General features: G+C 33.4%; 1 protein-coding gene across 7 annotated transcripts in view; it reads right to left on the reverse strand.

Annotated features, from left to right (window-relative positions):
• Positions 1-1,132: 1,132 nt before the first annotated feature.
• Positions 1,133-18,155, reverse strand: part of LOC143257067 (histone acetyltransferase KAT6A-like) — a 51,007-nt gene continuing 33,984 nt past the window's right edge. For 4 of the 7 annotated variants that reach the window (XM_076515202.1, XM_076515208.1, XM_076515204.1 and 1 more), the window contains exons 2-8: positions 16,734-16,896; positions 15,795-15,907; positions 12,506-12,587; positions 9,537-9,641; positions 8,834-8,933; positions 8,307-8,424; positions 1,133-2,132 (exon numbers count right to left, since the gene is read on the reverse strand). In XM_076515202.1, coding sequence (XP_076371317.1) covers positions 1,992-2,132; positions 8,307-8,424; positions 8,834-8,933; positions 9,537-9,641; positions 12,506-12,587; positions 15,795-15,907; positions 16,734-16,896 — 822 coding nt within the window. In that variant the 3' untranslated portion in view covers positions 1,133-1,991. Of the gene's footprint in view, positions 2,133-2,294; positions 2,349-8,306; positions 8,425-8,833; positions 8,934-9,536; positions 9,642-12,505; positions 12,588-15,794; positions 15,908-16,733; positions 16,900-18,155 lie in introns of all 7 variants that reach the window. The other 3 variants (XM_076515201.1, XM_076515205.1, XM_076515203.1) reach the window with 2 other exon arrangements.

Genomic DNA, 18,155 nt, shown 5'->3' on the forward strand with positions numbered 1-18,155 from the left:
AAAGGTAAAATTAGATTTGTAGGACACTGAATAAAAGAATTACTTTGCAACTCTAAGGTATAAGTTATTTTAAAATTATAAATTTTTAAAAGAGGGAGCGAGATGGCTCTGTATAAAGGATGAACTGCAGCCTATTGGAAATGAAGACATAAAAATGGCAGTCAAGAGGTTTAAGGATTGAAAGTTTTTAATTTGTGATTTTTTTCCCAGGCCAGTTGATGAAAAAGATTATCTTATTGGTTGGTTAGTTGGTTGTCTTTTAGAGCAAAGCCACATTGGGCTATCTTCAGTGTTTGTTACAGGTAATTAAAGCCTGGATTTATTGTTGGAAGTCTAAATTTACTTCTGTCTCGTCTGAGGGCTGAACTTAATGAAATTCATGTAATGAGATCAAGTTGTTACTAATAAGAATATTGTTGTAATATTTATGGGAGACTTTAATTTTAGACATACTGACTGACATTTTATTGAGTTAAATGGTGAGGGAGAGAATTTCTTTTTGTGAATAAAGGTTTCCTGTGCCAGGTGGTCAGTGAACCAAATATCTTAAAAAGTAACTGCAATACAATAGTTTTAAGGCATTTATAAGCACTGTTCACATACCTTTACTGTATCATTTGTCATTAATAATAATAATTTAAAAAAAGACTGTAAAGTGATGTTTATTCTTTTACTAGCAGTGGTTGCTATCTCATATTGGATTATAAAAGTACAAATAGACATCACATATAGTTGTTTTTCATTAAGTGATGATACTAATTTAGGAACAGGGTCAACATGAATGGCTGCAAAATGAACCACGCTATCAAAACAATATGTATAATTCATTAAATCACAGTAACTTAGTCAATTTCTGAGAGGGTGTTGGTCCACCTTTGGCAACAGTCACATCTCAGATCCTGTTACTAGCACTATTACTGCAAATACAGGTTGGGATGGCTAATTCCAAATTTGGGTGGGCTGTCCAGATACTTCTGGTGCTATAGTGTAGTAAGAAGTTAAGATATTTTGACTTGTTCTACTGATGACTTTGTATAAGATAGTTTTTGCAACAGTATCCCATTTACAACAAAGTATGTTTTATCATGCTTGATAGGGAACTGAATGAAAAACTGACTAGGCAAACAAAGGCCATCATGCTTCAAATATAGTTTATTTTCATACAGTCAAAATTACTGCAAGTAGACATTAATAAATAATACTGTTTCAAAGTAAATACAAAATAATGAATTATAGATAATTTCATATTTAATAACTTTCTTACAGAAACACAAGCTCATGATATATTTTAATACTTTGAAAAGTAAACCAAGCTTTCTTTCATTTAATATAACTTCAAAATTTAGTTACTAAAATAAATATTTATATATATATATATATATATATATATATATATATATTATTATTTAGAAGTTGTCCATTTTTTAATACTTACATGTAACTATTTAGAAACAAAAATACTTCTTTCATTTTACTACCCAGCAAGTGACCACAATTCAAGTACAAACACCCAATACTGTTTCGTGACTTATGATAAGAACGAACACCTGCATAATTTTTAGAAGTCATTAATATCTATTGATACAGAAATGCTTAACTTCTACAAAATAAGCAATATCTTAGGATTAATCGACAACTCTTAATGGAAAGATAGATCTAATGTTCTTTAACGTTCACAGAGCTTTTATTTCTTGACTTATATGTTTTTGAGATTTTGTCTACTTGTTTAATGAAATACTTTGTCAACAGCCAGGTGCTCTATGAAACATTAGTTTTTCTAAAGATGTTTTGTAATTTAAAAATTACCAATTATAACTAAACTTGCAATGGTTACATCTTAAAATGGTTAAACTCATGACTGCGAATAAATTAAGTATTTTTGGATAGTTAGCAAAAGTAACTTGCAACAGATATTTGCTAGTATAATGTACAAGTAATTTAGAAATTGGATAACAAAGCTATGGAATGATATGATGAACAAAGACAAAATGCTAGAGCAGATGTCCATTTGTAAGTCCAGTCTGAAGACGTTTCACATGACTGTAGATTTTCAGTGCTGGACCAAGTTTGATTGACAGTCCTGTCAATACATCACCTCTTTTCATTAATAGCAAGGACTTTCCATCAATTTCCTGAAACGAACATATAAACATATTAGTAGTGTTAACTGAGGGAACCACAAGGACTTATCTTTTTTTTTAACTGCATTACAGTTTATTACAATATGAATCTATCAATTTGTATTAATTAGTTATGTCTCAACTGGGATGGAGTGTATGTTTCAACTTCCTTACCTCAGAACAGAAAGTGATTTATTGGGTTTCAAAGAAGGGCGACTCTGATCATTCCTGAAATTGAAGAGTTATTTTATGGGAACAAACTAAAATCTATTGTTTTTCTCTTGAGAAAAGAAGAATAAGAGGTTACATTACAGTAACTTACTTGCATGGGATCAACTGGACAAAAGCCTCCAGTTTATATTTAAGTTAATTTGAAAATAACAGTAAAAAAGAGAACATGATTTTAAGATTTAGAAAAAAGTTCAAGATATATATATATATACACACACACACACATACCTCCTTTACTTTTTTTTTTTTTTACAAAAGAGTGATTGGCTTACAGAATAAGTTGTCAACAGCATTTTTAGGTACAACTGTACTGAACTGCAAAAATAGATAAAAATGCCACCCTGTAATAAACGTGTTAATACCAACAAGATCTTAAAGATATAAGACATATTTCAGTGCTTGTGTGTGACACATTTTTTATTTTTGTCTCAGATTTCATCAATTAATTTTGTAAGGTCACCTGATGATTTTAACCAATCTTCACATGATTTACATGTGTGCTACTGTGCCTTAAGTAACTGTGGTAAATAGTATTTGGGTCTTTCCATGTCAAATCATCCAGATTTTGGAAAATTTTCCAGATGACCCCCTCAGAATGCCTTGAAAAATTTCACATGTGCTCATCCACCCATATAATGAAAAATTGCCCAAGATTAGATCAATATCTCTAATAGTTTCCAATTTACAGCCCTGTAAAATTTAATTACTTTTTAGTTATTTTTGGCAAATTCATTTTTGGGCAACTTTGGCTGCTTAAAGCTGCAAGAGTAATAGTGGTAAAAGGCTGAAATTTGCTACACTGACTGAATTAATCTCGCAGAATTCAAAAATGGTCTCAAACCAAGTTTATCTCTCTTAGGATTTTCATAGTGAGGCTGTAAAATCACCTAAAAACTCAAAATTGTAAAAAAACATTGGTTTATTTAATAAGCCATAACTCTAAGACTTAATATGATACAAAGCTGAATTTTGTTTTCAAATTTCCCATAACATATCACTTGATAAATCAGCAATTGTTGTAATTAAAGGTCAATTAGATCTCCTGTAAAACAATTTAGTTGCATGCAACTTTTTATGATTTAGCTAAAAATAGCCCTACTTTAGGCCACAGTTTGACCATGCCATCAGTTATTCAGTCTTTTCAAATTTTTACCATATATTCTTACATCTCTGAATATGATCTACAAAAAACATCAGGATAGTGTTCAACCTACTTTTTGAGTTATAATTTTTTAAATTATTCTCTGACCATACATTTTTTATTTAAAAACAAATTCAGTTCAGGTGTGTTACTGTGTGCAAATATATCCATACAATTTTGAAATAATTTATGAATCCCATTGAAATATTCTTATCAGTCTTTACCATATATTCTTACATCTCTGAACATGATCTTCAAAAAAATCAAGGTTGAATAAATAATAAATTATCAAATTTTAAGTGTCTTTGATATGTACATTTAGGGAAAGGACCACATTCAGTTCTTTCTTGTCAATCAGGAATCAGTCCTGCAGAATTGTGTAAAGTTTGATCTACTTGAGCGCTATGAAAAATGCAAAACTGTGGTAGGTATTAGGTCACATCATAACTTTATTCCCCACTCTACCAACAAATTGTATATGAGAAGGCTATCAGATGATGATGTGTACACAGTTGTAACTGTTGGTAGTAGCAGTGAAAGTGATGCTGCAGCAGCTCAAATAGGGTCTAATGATAGCAATGACAATTATCAGCCAGGGAAATATGTGGCATGAATGGTGTGTGGGAAACATAAAAGATAGATCAGATGAACATTCCGATGTGTTGGTGTCATTTATGAAGAAATCAAGAAACGAACTGTTCTCATGGCCAGCAAGGACACGTAAAGATGAAAGCTGGATTCCTTTCCAACATATTCTTTGTCTGATAAGTGCACCTACTGTGCAAGGCAATAGTGCTCGCCACTATGTTCTATGTCAAAGTGATCTCAACATAATCAAACTCGAATTTCAGAAATTTATTTAAGCTGTCTGAACAAAGCAATGTTTATTTGATGTTGTTAAGGCTAATTTATCGCCAAAGCAGTTTTGAAACATTTCATTGTCACGATTATTGTAGTTTGGTGTGACTATAATCTTTCTCAGTTATCCCCTGTTGTAGCATTGTGCTTTTTGTGTCTGATTTACCTTTGTATTTATTATATTATGAATCTTAAACTCAGCCATATCTGCATAACTGTAATACATACACAATATATTTGCATTGCCATGTGATCTAACTAGTTATGCCAATAAACTTGTTCAGAAATGAATTAATTCTTTCTTGTTTCCTACAACTTCATTATTTAACATTGTGAAAGGCTGGTTAAAATATTTCAGTGGGATTCATAAAATTCTGACAGGTATTTTTCACAATTGTATGGATATATTTGCACACAGTAACACACCTGAACTGAATTTGTTTTTAAATAAAAAACGTGTGGTCAGAGGATACTTTAAAAATTATAACCCAAAAAGTAGATTGAACACCATCCTGATGTTTTTTGTAGATCATATTCAGAGATGTAAGAATATATGGTAAAAATCTGAAAAGGCTGAATAACTGGTGACATGGTCAAACTGTGGCCTAAAGTAGGGCTATTTTTAGCTAAATCATAAAAAGTTGCATGTAACTAAATTATTTTACAGGAGATCTAATAGACTTTTAATTACAACAATTGCTGAGTTATCAACTGATATGTTATAGGAAATTTGAAAACAAAATTCAGCTTTGTATCATATTAAGTCTTAGAGCTATGGCTTATTAAATAAACCAATGTTTTTTACGATTTTGGGTTTTCAGGTGATTTTACAGCCTCACTACGAAAATCCTAAGAGAGATAAACTTGGTTTGAGACCATTTTTTGAATTTTGTATGATTAATTCAGTCAGTGTAGCAAATTTCAGCCTTCTACCATCATTACTCTTGCAGCTTTAAGCAGCCAAAGTTGTCCAAAAATGAATTTGCCAAAAATAACAAAAAATTAACTACATTTTACAGGGCTGTAAATCAGAAACTATTAGAGATGTTGATCTAATCTTTGGCAGTTGTTCATTATATGGGTAGATGAGCACATATGGATTTTTTCAAGGCATTCTGTGGGGCCACCTGCAGCCCCCTGGATGATTTGACAAGGAATGACTTATTTAAAGTCTTCTTCATGCTGTCATAAGATGCCACACATTTATAAGTATATCCTCTCACATTTACTCACTATAATCACATCAAGGGTATTAACTTCACTCAAGACAAATGTACATTTGAACAACTGAAGCCATACAAGTCTCTATCAAATTTAAGTTGTGAGAAACTAAGGGAAGACTAGAACAAAATAAATTGTATATAATGTATGGTTACAAGACAGTACTTTAAATTTCATTCAGATTATAATATTTCTGAGTAGTATACATGCAGCACTGACTCAAGTAAAATGTGGTTGGTGGCCAAAATTTACACTACTTCATGCTTGAGTATAACCCTAGATGTAAAAGGCCCAGTCCATCTAAATGACCACAAACCTATCCCAAACACAGTGAAGTGAGGATTACTAAAGCTCATTTTGCCACAATATCAACAAGCCAATATGATCCCACGAGCCACAACATGCAAAAGAACAAACTACTGGGTCTACTGCAGAGTTTCCATTTCAGACTTCATTATAGATAAGAGATGGACCATAGGCACATGTTAAAGGAGAAAATTATGTGCAACTCTCACATAATTGCCTTCAGCACCAAAATTCATCTTTAACAATTGTCAAGACCAAGCATTGGATGATAGATTGATGTTTTGTCATGGCTCCTCTTGGATTCCTTCAAATTTGTGTGTGATTCAAGTTTCCCTTGAAGAAGTTAATTTGCATTTTGTGTATGTTTTCTTCAGCAAAAGACAGAACACGTGAAAACAAGCTTTGATATATGTGAAGGACTGCAGTGCATCCAAGATCTGAAAGAAGTTATAACTGATTATGAGGCAGCTGTTATTTGGACCATCCAAGTGCTGGACAAGAAAATCTTTCAAACAGTTTTATGGTTTTCCCTGATGTGTGTTTCAGAATATCTGATGGAAACCAGAATTTATTACATTGTGATAAAAAGGTTAGAGAAAAATGTCCTTTAACTCCATGTACACTACAAATTTTGAAAGACAACAGAATTTATTACCACACTTTGACTTCATCTTTCTCAGAGGGATCTATCATTTACTGATGTGTTGGTAATAAGAGACAAAACAGAATGCACAATTAGAAATATGGTAATATTAACAGGGGATCCACAAGTGATCAATATTTGTAAAGGATGGAGTTCAAGATTTGTAAACATAATAAATTTACACACTTTTCAATGTGGAGAACAATTAAATTACTTCACACAGAACAGGGTTATGTGACAACCAAGGTTCTACAAAACAACATACCCTTCAATGTGAAAAACAATTGTCACTTCGGGTAGAACAGGGTTGTGTGACAACTAAGGTCCTAAAAGACAACATATCCTTAAGTGTGGAGAAAAATTAAGTTACTTCACACAGAAGAGGATTAAGTGACACTCAAGATCCTACAAAACAACATACTCTTTAATGTGAAAAACAATTATGTTATTTCAGGTAAAACAACATCAACAACCTTCCTAGTAACACGTAACAACTCAGCACTACTTCAATAGCAACAGCATCACAGATGCTCGTGTTACCCCTTGTTTATGGACTTGACTCACCAAACATCCATACTGTAAACAATTCCAAGAATTCTTTAATCTGTGTTTTACAAGTTATGACACATTTGAACATGTGATGATGTGCTGCATACATTTTTGTTTAGTATATCTTCTACACATGAAATTGATTTGACACTCGAAGTTCATGTTTCTAATTTATTAAAACTTTTTTCTGCTGTATGATTTTGCAATAAATGTGGTTGTTTCAGTTCTTTTGATACAAGTGAAAACTATTCGTCACTTAAACTCTTTGTAACCACCAATTATTGTTACTGAAAAGAAACAATAGCAGAAAAGAATAATTTTAATAGTAAAAATTTTTAAATCTATTTTACACCAGGAAGCATTTTAACCGTGCACAGTCATTAACAGTAGTGAGGGCAAAAACGGTTTAAAGGGGGAACCAATCAATGTTTTCCAGGAAAATAACAGTAAGGTTTAATTTTTAATTGCACTTTATTTCTATTTAGAATAGGCGTATATGGATGGCCCCCAAAAACTGGATAGTCCCTTGTTGTCCGTATTTTATACTAATCAAATATACAAATAAAAGCATATTTTTCATCATCAATAGGTACAGGTACGCTGTTAAACGGAGTATTACCCGAACACTACTTGCCACTACTACAGTGATTCAAAAATACCTTTCCCTATCTTGGTTACAATGTTAAATTATGTTTAACGTTTACAGGATCTCTTCCCAATCTTATTTAAGTCGTAGTTAAATACTTCTAAGTTGAAATAATTATCACATTATTGATGAAAATCTAAGTTTAAATATGTTCTTTAAAGAGTCACTTAATACTCTTAAAACACCAGTTAGTTTTGTTACATGATACACATTCCGGTATTAGTGTGTAAGATGCATCGCCTACTGGCACGTGATTACACATCAGTTCATTACTGATGAACAAGATTTTGTACGAAAAAAATTAAAATATTTAAATCAACTAGATTCTCCTGAGAGACAACGTTGTATGAACATAAATACTTAATGATATATTTATCATCTAAAAGAAACAATGAGTTTAAAATCCTGTAAATGTTCTGTTATTTAAAATCACGTGATCACTTATCACAATGCAAGTGTCGCCCTCTATTATTTACAATTTCTTCCGTTATTTTATTCATAAATGTTGTACGACTGTAGTCTCGCCGTTGATGGGGTATACAACATTAGCCGCTTAATCACACACATCACTCTTATAACGGTTAGGCTTACCTGTTCTCTGAATGCAGGGGCTTGTTCTGGAAAGCCAATATGTGTGAAAAAGTTTTCTACGTCATCAATGGTCCAATCTTTAGCATCTGGAACCACCTCTGGATATGTCTCGAAATGGCTGTTTGAAAGAGAAGATGACATTGCATCAATCCGGCTCATCAAAATTCCGTTGTTTAGAGAATAACCTTTACAAACGTGCCCTCTTTAGCCACAATGTAATGACGACGAAATACATTTTTTCAACATTTTCATTTGTCTTCGAAAGATAATTTATTCAAAAAAATTATATGAAAAAATACACAAGTACTTACACAGGTAATAAAAGGTTGATTTTTGAATATATTAAAAGAAAACTATTTTTTTATTGGCAGGAACAATTAGTAAATTTTTTTAAACAGCACAAGTTACTGGTAACCTTTATAAAATAAAATAAAAACTATATACATATATATTTCAATACGATAGTTAGTACGAACGTCTCATAGTTTCAAAAAACAACAATAAATGGCAAGATACTGTTTCCTTACTTTCGATTTAAAGTATCAAAGGTATTCGTACAAGTACCATAATCATGTGGAACGGGTGAATCACAAAGTAAGGGAAAGTTTAGTGAAGTATTGACTCCTCCTATGAAAAGAAATTTTAAAAATTACTTATAAAAAAACAACGGAGAAAATCTAGAAACTAGAAGTTATACAAATTTTAGCTGTTTTAAAGTAGTTTTTATAAGTCTCTTTGTTCTAGAGTTTTTCCTATTTTCAAAAAACAAAGAAATAAAACATAATAGCTTCTAAGCATCAATCCAGGTTAAAACAAAGCAAATTCCTATGGTAACAAACACGAGCGCAGTCTTTAACGCCATCAATTAGACAATTCATTACCTTTATTTTCCTTTAGAAAGCAAATATAAAACACATAAACAAAACTTAAAGCATGGAATAACAAACATACTAGCTCAACTCTGATAACGGAAACACCTCATTACAATCAGCTGGAGACAAACGTTTGTGTAACGAAAACATACAACAGAACGTAAATATATTTATATAAATTTTCCACTGCGGATTTCATCATCTGATATACTGGGCATTAAGTTCCATGTTTCAAAGTCATTGAATCTAAATTTCAATAGAGTAAAAACTAAACAACCTATACTGATATATGCTACACCTAAAAACGACGATAAAAACACAGAACTTAAAATTGTCTGTAAGGTTTTTGTTTTCTTACCCAGGTCTCCTAGCTGATTGCTATTAACCACAGAATTTTTATCGTTGATTTCATCAGCTTCTGTTGTTTGCTTTTCATTCATGCATCGTTGACATATCCATGTCCCTAAAGTACATCCATTAACAAGAAATAAATAAAATACACTATGAGCCACATCCATAATAACAAAAGTTCATGAAAAAAAGTATTAAGGACTGGTGGTTAGCGTTTCCAGAATATGGGTTAGAGAGTTCATTTCGCATCACGTTGCCGCAGAAATAAGCTCTGCATTTTAAGGCCGCATGTGCGCTATAAGAGTAATGGTCAATTCCACTCTTCGCCAGACAACAGTAGCCAAAGAGTTGGCGTTGCCTGCAGTTGATAAGTTGCCTTTCTTCTATCCTACAGGGGGTGGCTATACGAAGCTAGCTCGTAAGTAGAAATTTCTGATAAACAGCAACAAATTTTTACATCTCTCTCTGACTTTATCACAAACTTGTAATAAAAAAAAAAGTGTTTTTTTCTTTACTTTTTCTAAGTAACATTGTTTAGAGTTAAAACTACTTTATTTAAATACCATATGTTTGTTTGTTTTTTGAATTTGCACACAGCTACTCGAGGGCTATTTGTGCTAGCCGTCCCTAATTTAGTAGTGTAAGACTAGAGGAAGTCATCACCACCCACCGCCAACTCTTGGGCTAATCTTTTACCAACGAATAGTGGGATTGGCCGTAACATTATAACGCCCCCACGGCTGAAAGGGCAAGCAAGTTTGGCGCGACGGGGATGCGAACCCGCGACCCTTAGATTAGGAGTCGCACGCCTTAACACGCTTGGCTATGCCGGGCCTAAATACCATATAATGGTAACGAGTAAACGTATAGAAACATTATGTACATTAATTTTAATTTTAACCATTTCTTTCCACAAATTTTGGATTAATACCGTGCTTTAAGATTGTTTTATTAACAAACTGAAAAAAAAAAATCAATTGACAATAAGATCAGTAAATTATGAAACCTGTTATTTCAACCCTTCTTGTTAATGGAGCAGACAATATATAATTTGATTTACGAGGAAAATGTCTTTCAGAAGAGATGGTTAACATAATATTCATGAGCAAAAAGTCGGGTCTAATAATAATACATTATAATCTACGAATCTACTACTAAAAGACTTGGCCGATAGGTTAGGTTAGTTCCTAATCGCTGATGTTTCCCAGATGCGAGTGCAACATGCACGATGTTTCATTCATTCAAATTACACAACTGTTAGCACAGACTGATCGCTTTTAATAATTTTAAAAATTAACATAATAGTAACTACTAACAAAATTTCTTTTTTTCCTACAGTTATTATTAAGCACAAAGTTACCCAATGGACTATCTGTGCTGTGCCCACTGCAAGTAACGAAACGATTTTTAGTGTTATAAGCTCATTTGATTAGTCATGGAAGATTGAAGGAACCTGAGGTTATATCAAACGAGCAGAAAAGGATAGAAATATAGACTTCAAAGAAGCTAATGTGGTCTTTGCAGGAAATAGGTACAAAATGACTCAAATAGAAATTCAATTTGTGACAAATGTATAGAGCATTAAATCACACTTATTTTTTCGCATCATGCATTGTTGAAAAACATCTTGAAGTCGGTTGATTAAAATGAAAACGAAAGCTGTGGAATGAAGGCAAAGGAAAACAAATTATTTGTAATGCGTTTATAAAAGTGGGAGAAAGGTTCGTGTGTAGATGTGACCCATAGGAAGATGTTGATGACTAGGATAGATATGCCTGGGAAAGTGCATGGGGTTTATAAAAACAGTTTCGCAGTCCAGCGCGTCATATCTAATAAAAGGTACGTCATAGAAAGGTGAGCTTGTACAAGGTTGTTAGGGTTATCAAGCGGTTGTAAATGCAACAACTATAATATGTTGCTACTGTTGCGGACGGTTCAAAGTGTGTTTTCCCATCGTCTAGAATGCATTGCATGTGTGTGACAAAGAGCATTATAGCAACAACATGCTGGTACGGTGGCCAATTTCCGGACAACTGGATCCTTGGGGTCTGGAATCGTGCAAGGCTACCTATGGTACACATGTGGCTTCGGGTACCCTCGCAACAAGAAATCAGCTGATGTTAAATCCAATGAATAAAGTAGCAACTTACAAGCGCAGTAAAATTATTTTGTTCTGAAATTGTTCCCGTTAGACGTGTTTCTCTTGGTTACCATTACGAAGATGGAGCAACACCACATTGCACGGACACTGTAGTGTCCATCAGGTTTCGTTCCTGCAGCATGAGAAGCACACTGATTGATAATTGCAAGGTACGGTGGAACATTGACTATGTGTGTTTGCAGTGCATGTACTGATGGTTCTTCAAAAAGATACAGTCCAATAATAAAGTCAGCTGTGATCTTGTAATGGCTTGTTCTACTATGACTTTGGTGACGGTTTTATCAGGTGTTAGTGATGATCTGAAAATACGTCTTTTATCGTAAATACAATCTCTCCTCAGCATTGCATCCTTTGGTGTAGGTCCAGCATGGCCAAATGGTTAGGGTGCTGAACTCGTAATCTCAGGGTCGAATCCCCGTCACACCGAACATGATCCCCTTTCAGCCGTGAGAGTGTTATAATGTGATGGTCAATCCCACTCTTCGTTGGTAAAAGAGTAGCCCAAAAGTTGGCGGTAGGTGGTGATGACTAGCTACCTTCCATCTAGTCTTACACTTGTAAATTAGGGGCGGCCAGCGCAGATAGCCCTCGTGTAGCTTTGTGTACTTTTAATGAGTTAGTTTTATGTTGGTTGAATGATAAGTTTTCCTGTAACCATAGGAACAGAATTTCATACGATATTATTTGTGAGAAATATCTGTTGCACAGGTGTTAGTTATAGACACGTGACATTCCTTGTAAAACATAGTTGTTAGTTTTCCTGTAACTATATACACGTGACATTTAATACGATTTTATTTGTCAAACATACCTACCTGTTGGTTCCTCTGTAACTATAGGCACGTGACATTTCATGTGATATCCTTTGTCACAAGCATCACAAATTAACATCGTGTCCTGCGTATAGAAAATGTCTTCTTAAACATGTAATCAGTTAAACCTCTTTATAAACTCACGTTGTTTTCATTCATAGTTATTAATGCTATTACTATCAGTGCCGCAGCCCAGACCTTGAGATGAGAGGGTTGCTTGAGAGTAAAGGTGGTTTAAGTTATTCTTTGAATGTTGAATATGTTACTGGATCATTTGCAAACTGAACAAATCAGAGTTTCAATGTTTGAATTATCTGATCTATACATAAATAAAGAATAAAAACTGAATACAGCTGTTTAATAGATTAGATTTATTAATAATCAATTACCCTCTCCCTAAAATTACATATACAGAACTAATGTTGTTGAAGGCTACAGGGGTTTAACCCTCCATCCACTGGTCCTGTCTACGACACTGCTATGGAAATATTAAAACGCTCACACATCAACTACACTTTACAGAATCGTTTTCTTTGCGAAACTTAATTGGTGTAGCGTTTTCTAATTAGTTGGCAACGTCTCAAACCTGTCTTTAAAGTGATGTGTAAGCAGTACATATTTATTATAAACGTCACGTATGTGCTATATATAGTCAAGTTTATCAGTCTGTGATATACAGAATTAATCCAGTTACTGCACAAACCACTAGGTGTCACTTATTATATTTTATTAGACAGAGTGGATGAACGCAATCTTTATTCACAATTTTGTCAGCCCAAATCAAAATAGAACAATGAACAGTTCTTCACATAAACAAACAGATTTTTGATAAACATCACGTGAACTGCATTGTAATTTCTCCCTATTTCTCTTAATAGATCAATTTTGGATACGAAGCGTGTATAAACAGCAATACAGATCTATCTTTTGTTCCCATATATCACAGACCAACCAACTGAAGACTTATGTTATTGAACGATTTTAAAGACTCTCTGAAACGCCATTTTATATATGAAATACAATACTTTAAGAGTTACCGTTTAAACACCGATTGTTTGTCAATAACCCTCAAATCATTTAAACTTTAGAGGTTTTCCTATTTTCCCCAACGTCGACTAAGTTTGTCTATTTCGGGTTAAAAATCAGATGTGTTTATCAAAACCTTATTTGACCTTCGCCAGTTGCGATGTTTAAACCGTAACTGTTAAGTATCTATACTGTTTGAGTCAGTTCTACTTCAGCATATACTAACTTAAATTAATCTAAGTGTGTTAGTAATAACGTTATGACATTTCTTCGAATTTATTATAATTAAATAGCATACAGCGGACCAACTGTTTAATTATTGTACATACATGTTAAAGACTTCTTTTGTTTTTCTTTTTTGATCGTAACTTTCTGTTGTTCAACACGACTGCTATTTTACTATTATTGTAAAAATGATAATTCCACGTGACTCACGTAACCTACTATTAACATTACTACAGCAATACTAATTCCTTACGTGTCCCACAGCTATAGGGTGACGTGATAATAACTTATCACCATGTTGTGAAATTGAGTCGTGAAATAACTCGTATATTTCAAACAGATGGAAGGGTAGTGTTTTAGGTTATCCTGCAACGTCACTCAGGAAGACTACATTTACTGTTACCATAACGACGAGGATTTCTAACATCATCTCATAAATTGTTACTAAGGTAGTCTATAATTATTGTTGACATAACAACGTGGATTCCTTGAACAATCCCATAAAATTGTTTCTTAGGAAGTTACATAATTAACGTTACCTCCACCATATACCTGCCTTATATAATCTCACAAATACAGTTACTTGAGTGATCAGTATTTTAAAATACCCTTATTAATAACAATTTACCAAATTAAAGAATGTATAATATGTTAGACACACAACATCCGTTAGATCATGTGCTGACAAGGCTTTTCGCTCACTACCAGGGCTCACCAGGCCGGCTGGGATTAGAAAAAATATATTAACGGTGAAGACACTATTCATACTAGCAAACTGCTCGTGACAAAAATGTTACAGGGTGTAAACGGGATTAAATTGGTGATATGTAATGTGTAATCAGTTTTATTTATGCCACAACACATCAGAATTACGGTTAGAATTTTGTAACACTGTATTACTTACTTGTACATTTATTTTACCACCGTTCATTGTTAATTATTATTTCTTTCTTGAATTAATCTGTTCTTTATTTAGAATAATACATTTTAGTTGTATCAATGAGCGATTATTTATTTTTTCTGAGGCATGAATCACCGAGATCCTAAAGAATAGAGGTCATTCATCGTAAAAGTTCAATAATTCCTAGTAATTACTTTACTTATATCAATGTTACACCTTTTTAGTTCTCTACCTTATTGTTTTAAACTAGATATTTTATTTTCTAGGTATATGATATTTTAACACAAACCGAGATCAAGGAAGTTGTTAAGTTCTTTTGGTTCTAATTATCTATAACTCTACGTTATTCACATGGACTAATACCTGGTCTGCCAGTGAAATCGCATATTGTGTATGAAAGTAAGCAAATCTATCCTCGAGGATACAACCTTCCTCATTTACGGATATAAATCACCAGTTACGTGGGTAGCACTATTCGCCCTGGGAAAGTAGAAAGCTAAAAATTTTAAGAATCTAACGTGATGCCTTCTTACTATGGAATATATTTTTTTCTATAGAATAAACACCTTACTTTTATAGAATTGACAGATTTTTAGCTTGTACACTTTATCAGTGAAGATGAATGTCTTTCGTGTTGAAATAAATACACACCTTGTGGTATTATGTTAAATAGATTATTTTGTGTTAACACATTTGTGACCATTATTTTCCAGAAATTCATTTAGTTTAAGAGAAATTCATAATTGTTTCATGATATTTCCTAGTTGAATCTCCCATTATATAGCGGACCTATATTATTTACTCTAGGAGGAAGTCAGTTTTACCTGAGAATGTCACAAACCAATAGATATTGTGCTTACAAAAAGTGAACTTTAGAACTGATTACAAAATTAAAAAGTATGAGAAATTAAAGAACTGAAAATCCACTTAATTTCATAATACTAGCTTTCACCCAGTGATAGAAAGTTTATTACATAAATCTCTCTATTCTTACCAGTATTTTCAAAATACACACAAAAATCTGCTAGCACATATTTATTGGAATTTTGAAAAGTTTCTAACGGCCATACAGTCGCATATATTCAAAGTCGATTTTTAATAATGTTCTGGATGAATATGACTAGAGAAAGGTACTCTTACCCAGTCGTCAGAGTCGTTGCACAAACAACATGTCTTACAGTACATGCATTGCCATGGATACAACCTGGCTTTTCCTGCTAGTTCAGGGCTGTAGTCCATACATTTTGTGGAAGCTGGAACAAAAATAAATAATTACGTATATGGAATTGGAAAACTTGTCATAGTAAACACAACAAAGTACCAACTATCGGAATAACCAAGGCAGGGCCTTCGAACGCACGTATCCAACCAACGCCTGCACGAGTGATGACAGCATCTCGATCTACAGAAAAACATACAAATGGAGTGCATAACAACTAGCATGATATAATAGGGGCGATGCGAAGTGGGAAATAGGGAACAAATAATCAATGAGCTATGAACTCAGGCGTTATTGCCAATTACGTACTTAATTTAGTTTGTAAGATTAAATACCCCCCCCCCATCCCACGTGAGTTGAGCGGGTAATATGGCTAGTTTACAAAATGAATGTTTTGATATAATTATATACAACGCAATGAAATAGCATCATACGTACATTTTCTGTCGCCACAAATTTAGGGCTAAAGTACTGCCAGGATTGTGAGCAGTGGTATAGTGACAATTTAATTGCTTGTCTTCGTTGCTGTCGAAGAAAAACTTAAAAATTATATCGACAACACACAGTTATATATAATATTAAGTAAAATACTGTTAGAAACAAAATATTATAAGATAACATCATGACAGTTAGTGCCTACTGCTTGTTAATATAAGTAAAAAGACCATTTAATTCTGACAAAATAACCACCACCTTCCACACCTTAGCTACGGTCCTGCAAAGTGATTAAGATATTACATTACACGTTACCTCTGTCACCAATGGATGACTGGTTATGTGATTAGGTTACTAAAGTATATGTTATCTCTATCACCAATGAATGGCTGGTAACTTGATTATGATATTACTTCAAACATTACCTCTGGCGCCACAATCGAAACAAATCAAGAACTCCGAATCTCCCTCGGGGTGAGCTGAGGCGGGAAGCATGCAGAAGTTACATTTCAGTAGTGCCAACTCTCTATCTGACCACGTCGGTGGTGACCATTCCACATGAACTGACCCCAGGGTCTTTCTAAAACGCTGCTAAGTCAAAAAGAAAGAAACAATAAAATAAGAATCTTACCGGAGCCTTGGAAAATTTTATTTGAAAAATGCAATTCACGAGACCGCAAAATTTTGCGATGTGCGTTAATTAGTTATCGTTACAGCACTAGAATGTTTCCTATAAACTAATTTTGGACATCAAACATAATTTGTTTCTAAATACACGAGAACAGCACAAACAACAGGAAGTTCCTGAATCTCATGATAAGCCTAATTAGTCTTAATAAGAAAAGTGATTATTTTCATTTCCTACCTCCACCCAAAGCGAAAAAGTTGTCGACGTCAGAGAGCTCTGGACTACTGACTTATCAATAGATTCGCCTACATTTGTTCAGCAACAAGCGTAACAGCATATAATGTTAAAATGTGAGGTTATATCCCTGCATATATGGCTACGATGCAACTTTGTGTTTAACAACACACAAACCGATAGGCTCTAAGAATCCCACCAGCTCTTTAAACACATATTTCTATAAAGTAGCTGTGCACGATAATATTAGTTGCCGGTTCATGATTATTTTTACAGGATTTCTAAAAACGCACGAGCCGCATATGAAATATACACAAAAAATTCCATCAATACTGTAGTTAATCCCATCTATAGTTGCTAGGATATTCTATGTATTTTACTTTAAAAATGGGCAAGTTCGCCCACTCTGATACTGGTCAGTTCTTAACACTAAATGCTTTGACAACTGTCAACGAGAAATGATCCAATAAATGAATTCTACCGGTAATGAAAAGCATAAAAAACAAGTTGTTAATTTCTAGATTAATTTTCTTAGTCAGATTTCTTTTTCTTTTCAACTTTTTACAGAGGCCAGATTCTTTATGAGAGGGCACCCAGTGGCACAGAGATACGTGTACGGAATTTACATTGTTAGAAAGCAGGTATCGATATCCGTAAAAAGTAGAGCATAGTTAGCCCATTATGTAGCTCTGTGCTTAAGAATAAACAAACAATTTTATCAGTAGGTGTCCGTAACTTGTTGGAGATAAATTACAACAATAAATCGACAGCACACAGTTCAACTGTTTTAATATAATATATGTTCAAAATAAGTTAAACGTATGTACAAAAATTCGTTACACTATTATTTACCACACTTGAATACAGAGCTTTAAATAACCATCATTCCCATAGAATGTCTACACAATTACTTTAGAACTCAACTGAGAAGACGAATTATTTCTTGCCTCGTCTGTCATCACATTATAGTCAGTGATAAATTCAC

This window comes from Tachypleus tridentatus, chromosome 7 (genome assembly GCF_004210375.1).
Source record: "Tachypleus tridentatus isolate NWPU-2018 chromosome 7, ASM421037v1, whole genome shotgun sequence".
Classification (NCBI taxonomy): domain Eukaryota; kingdom Metazoa; phylum Arthropoda; class Merostomata; order Xiphosura; family Limulidae; genus Tachypleus; species Tachypleus tridentatus.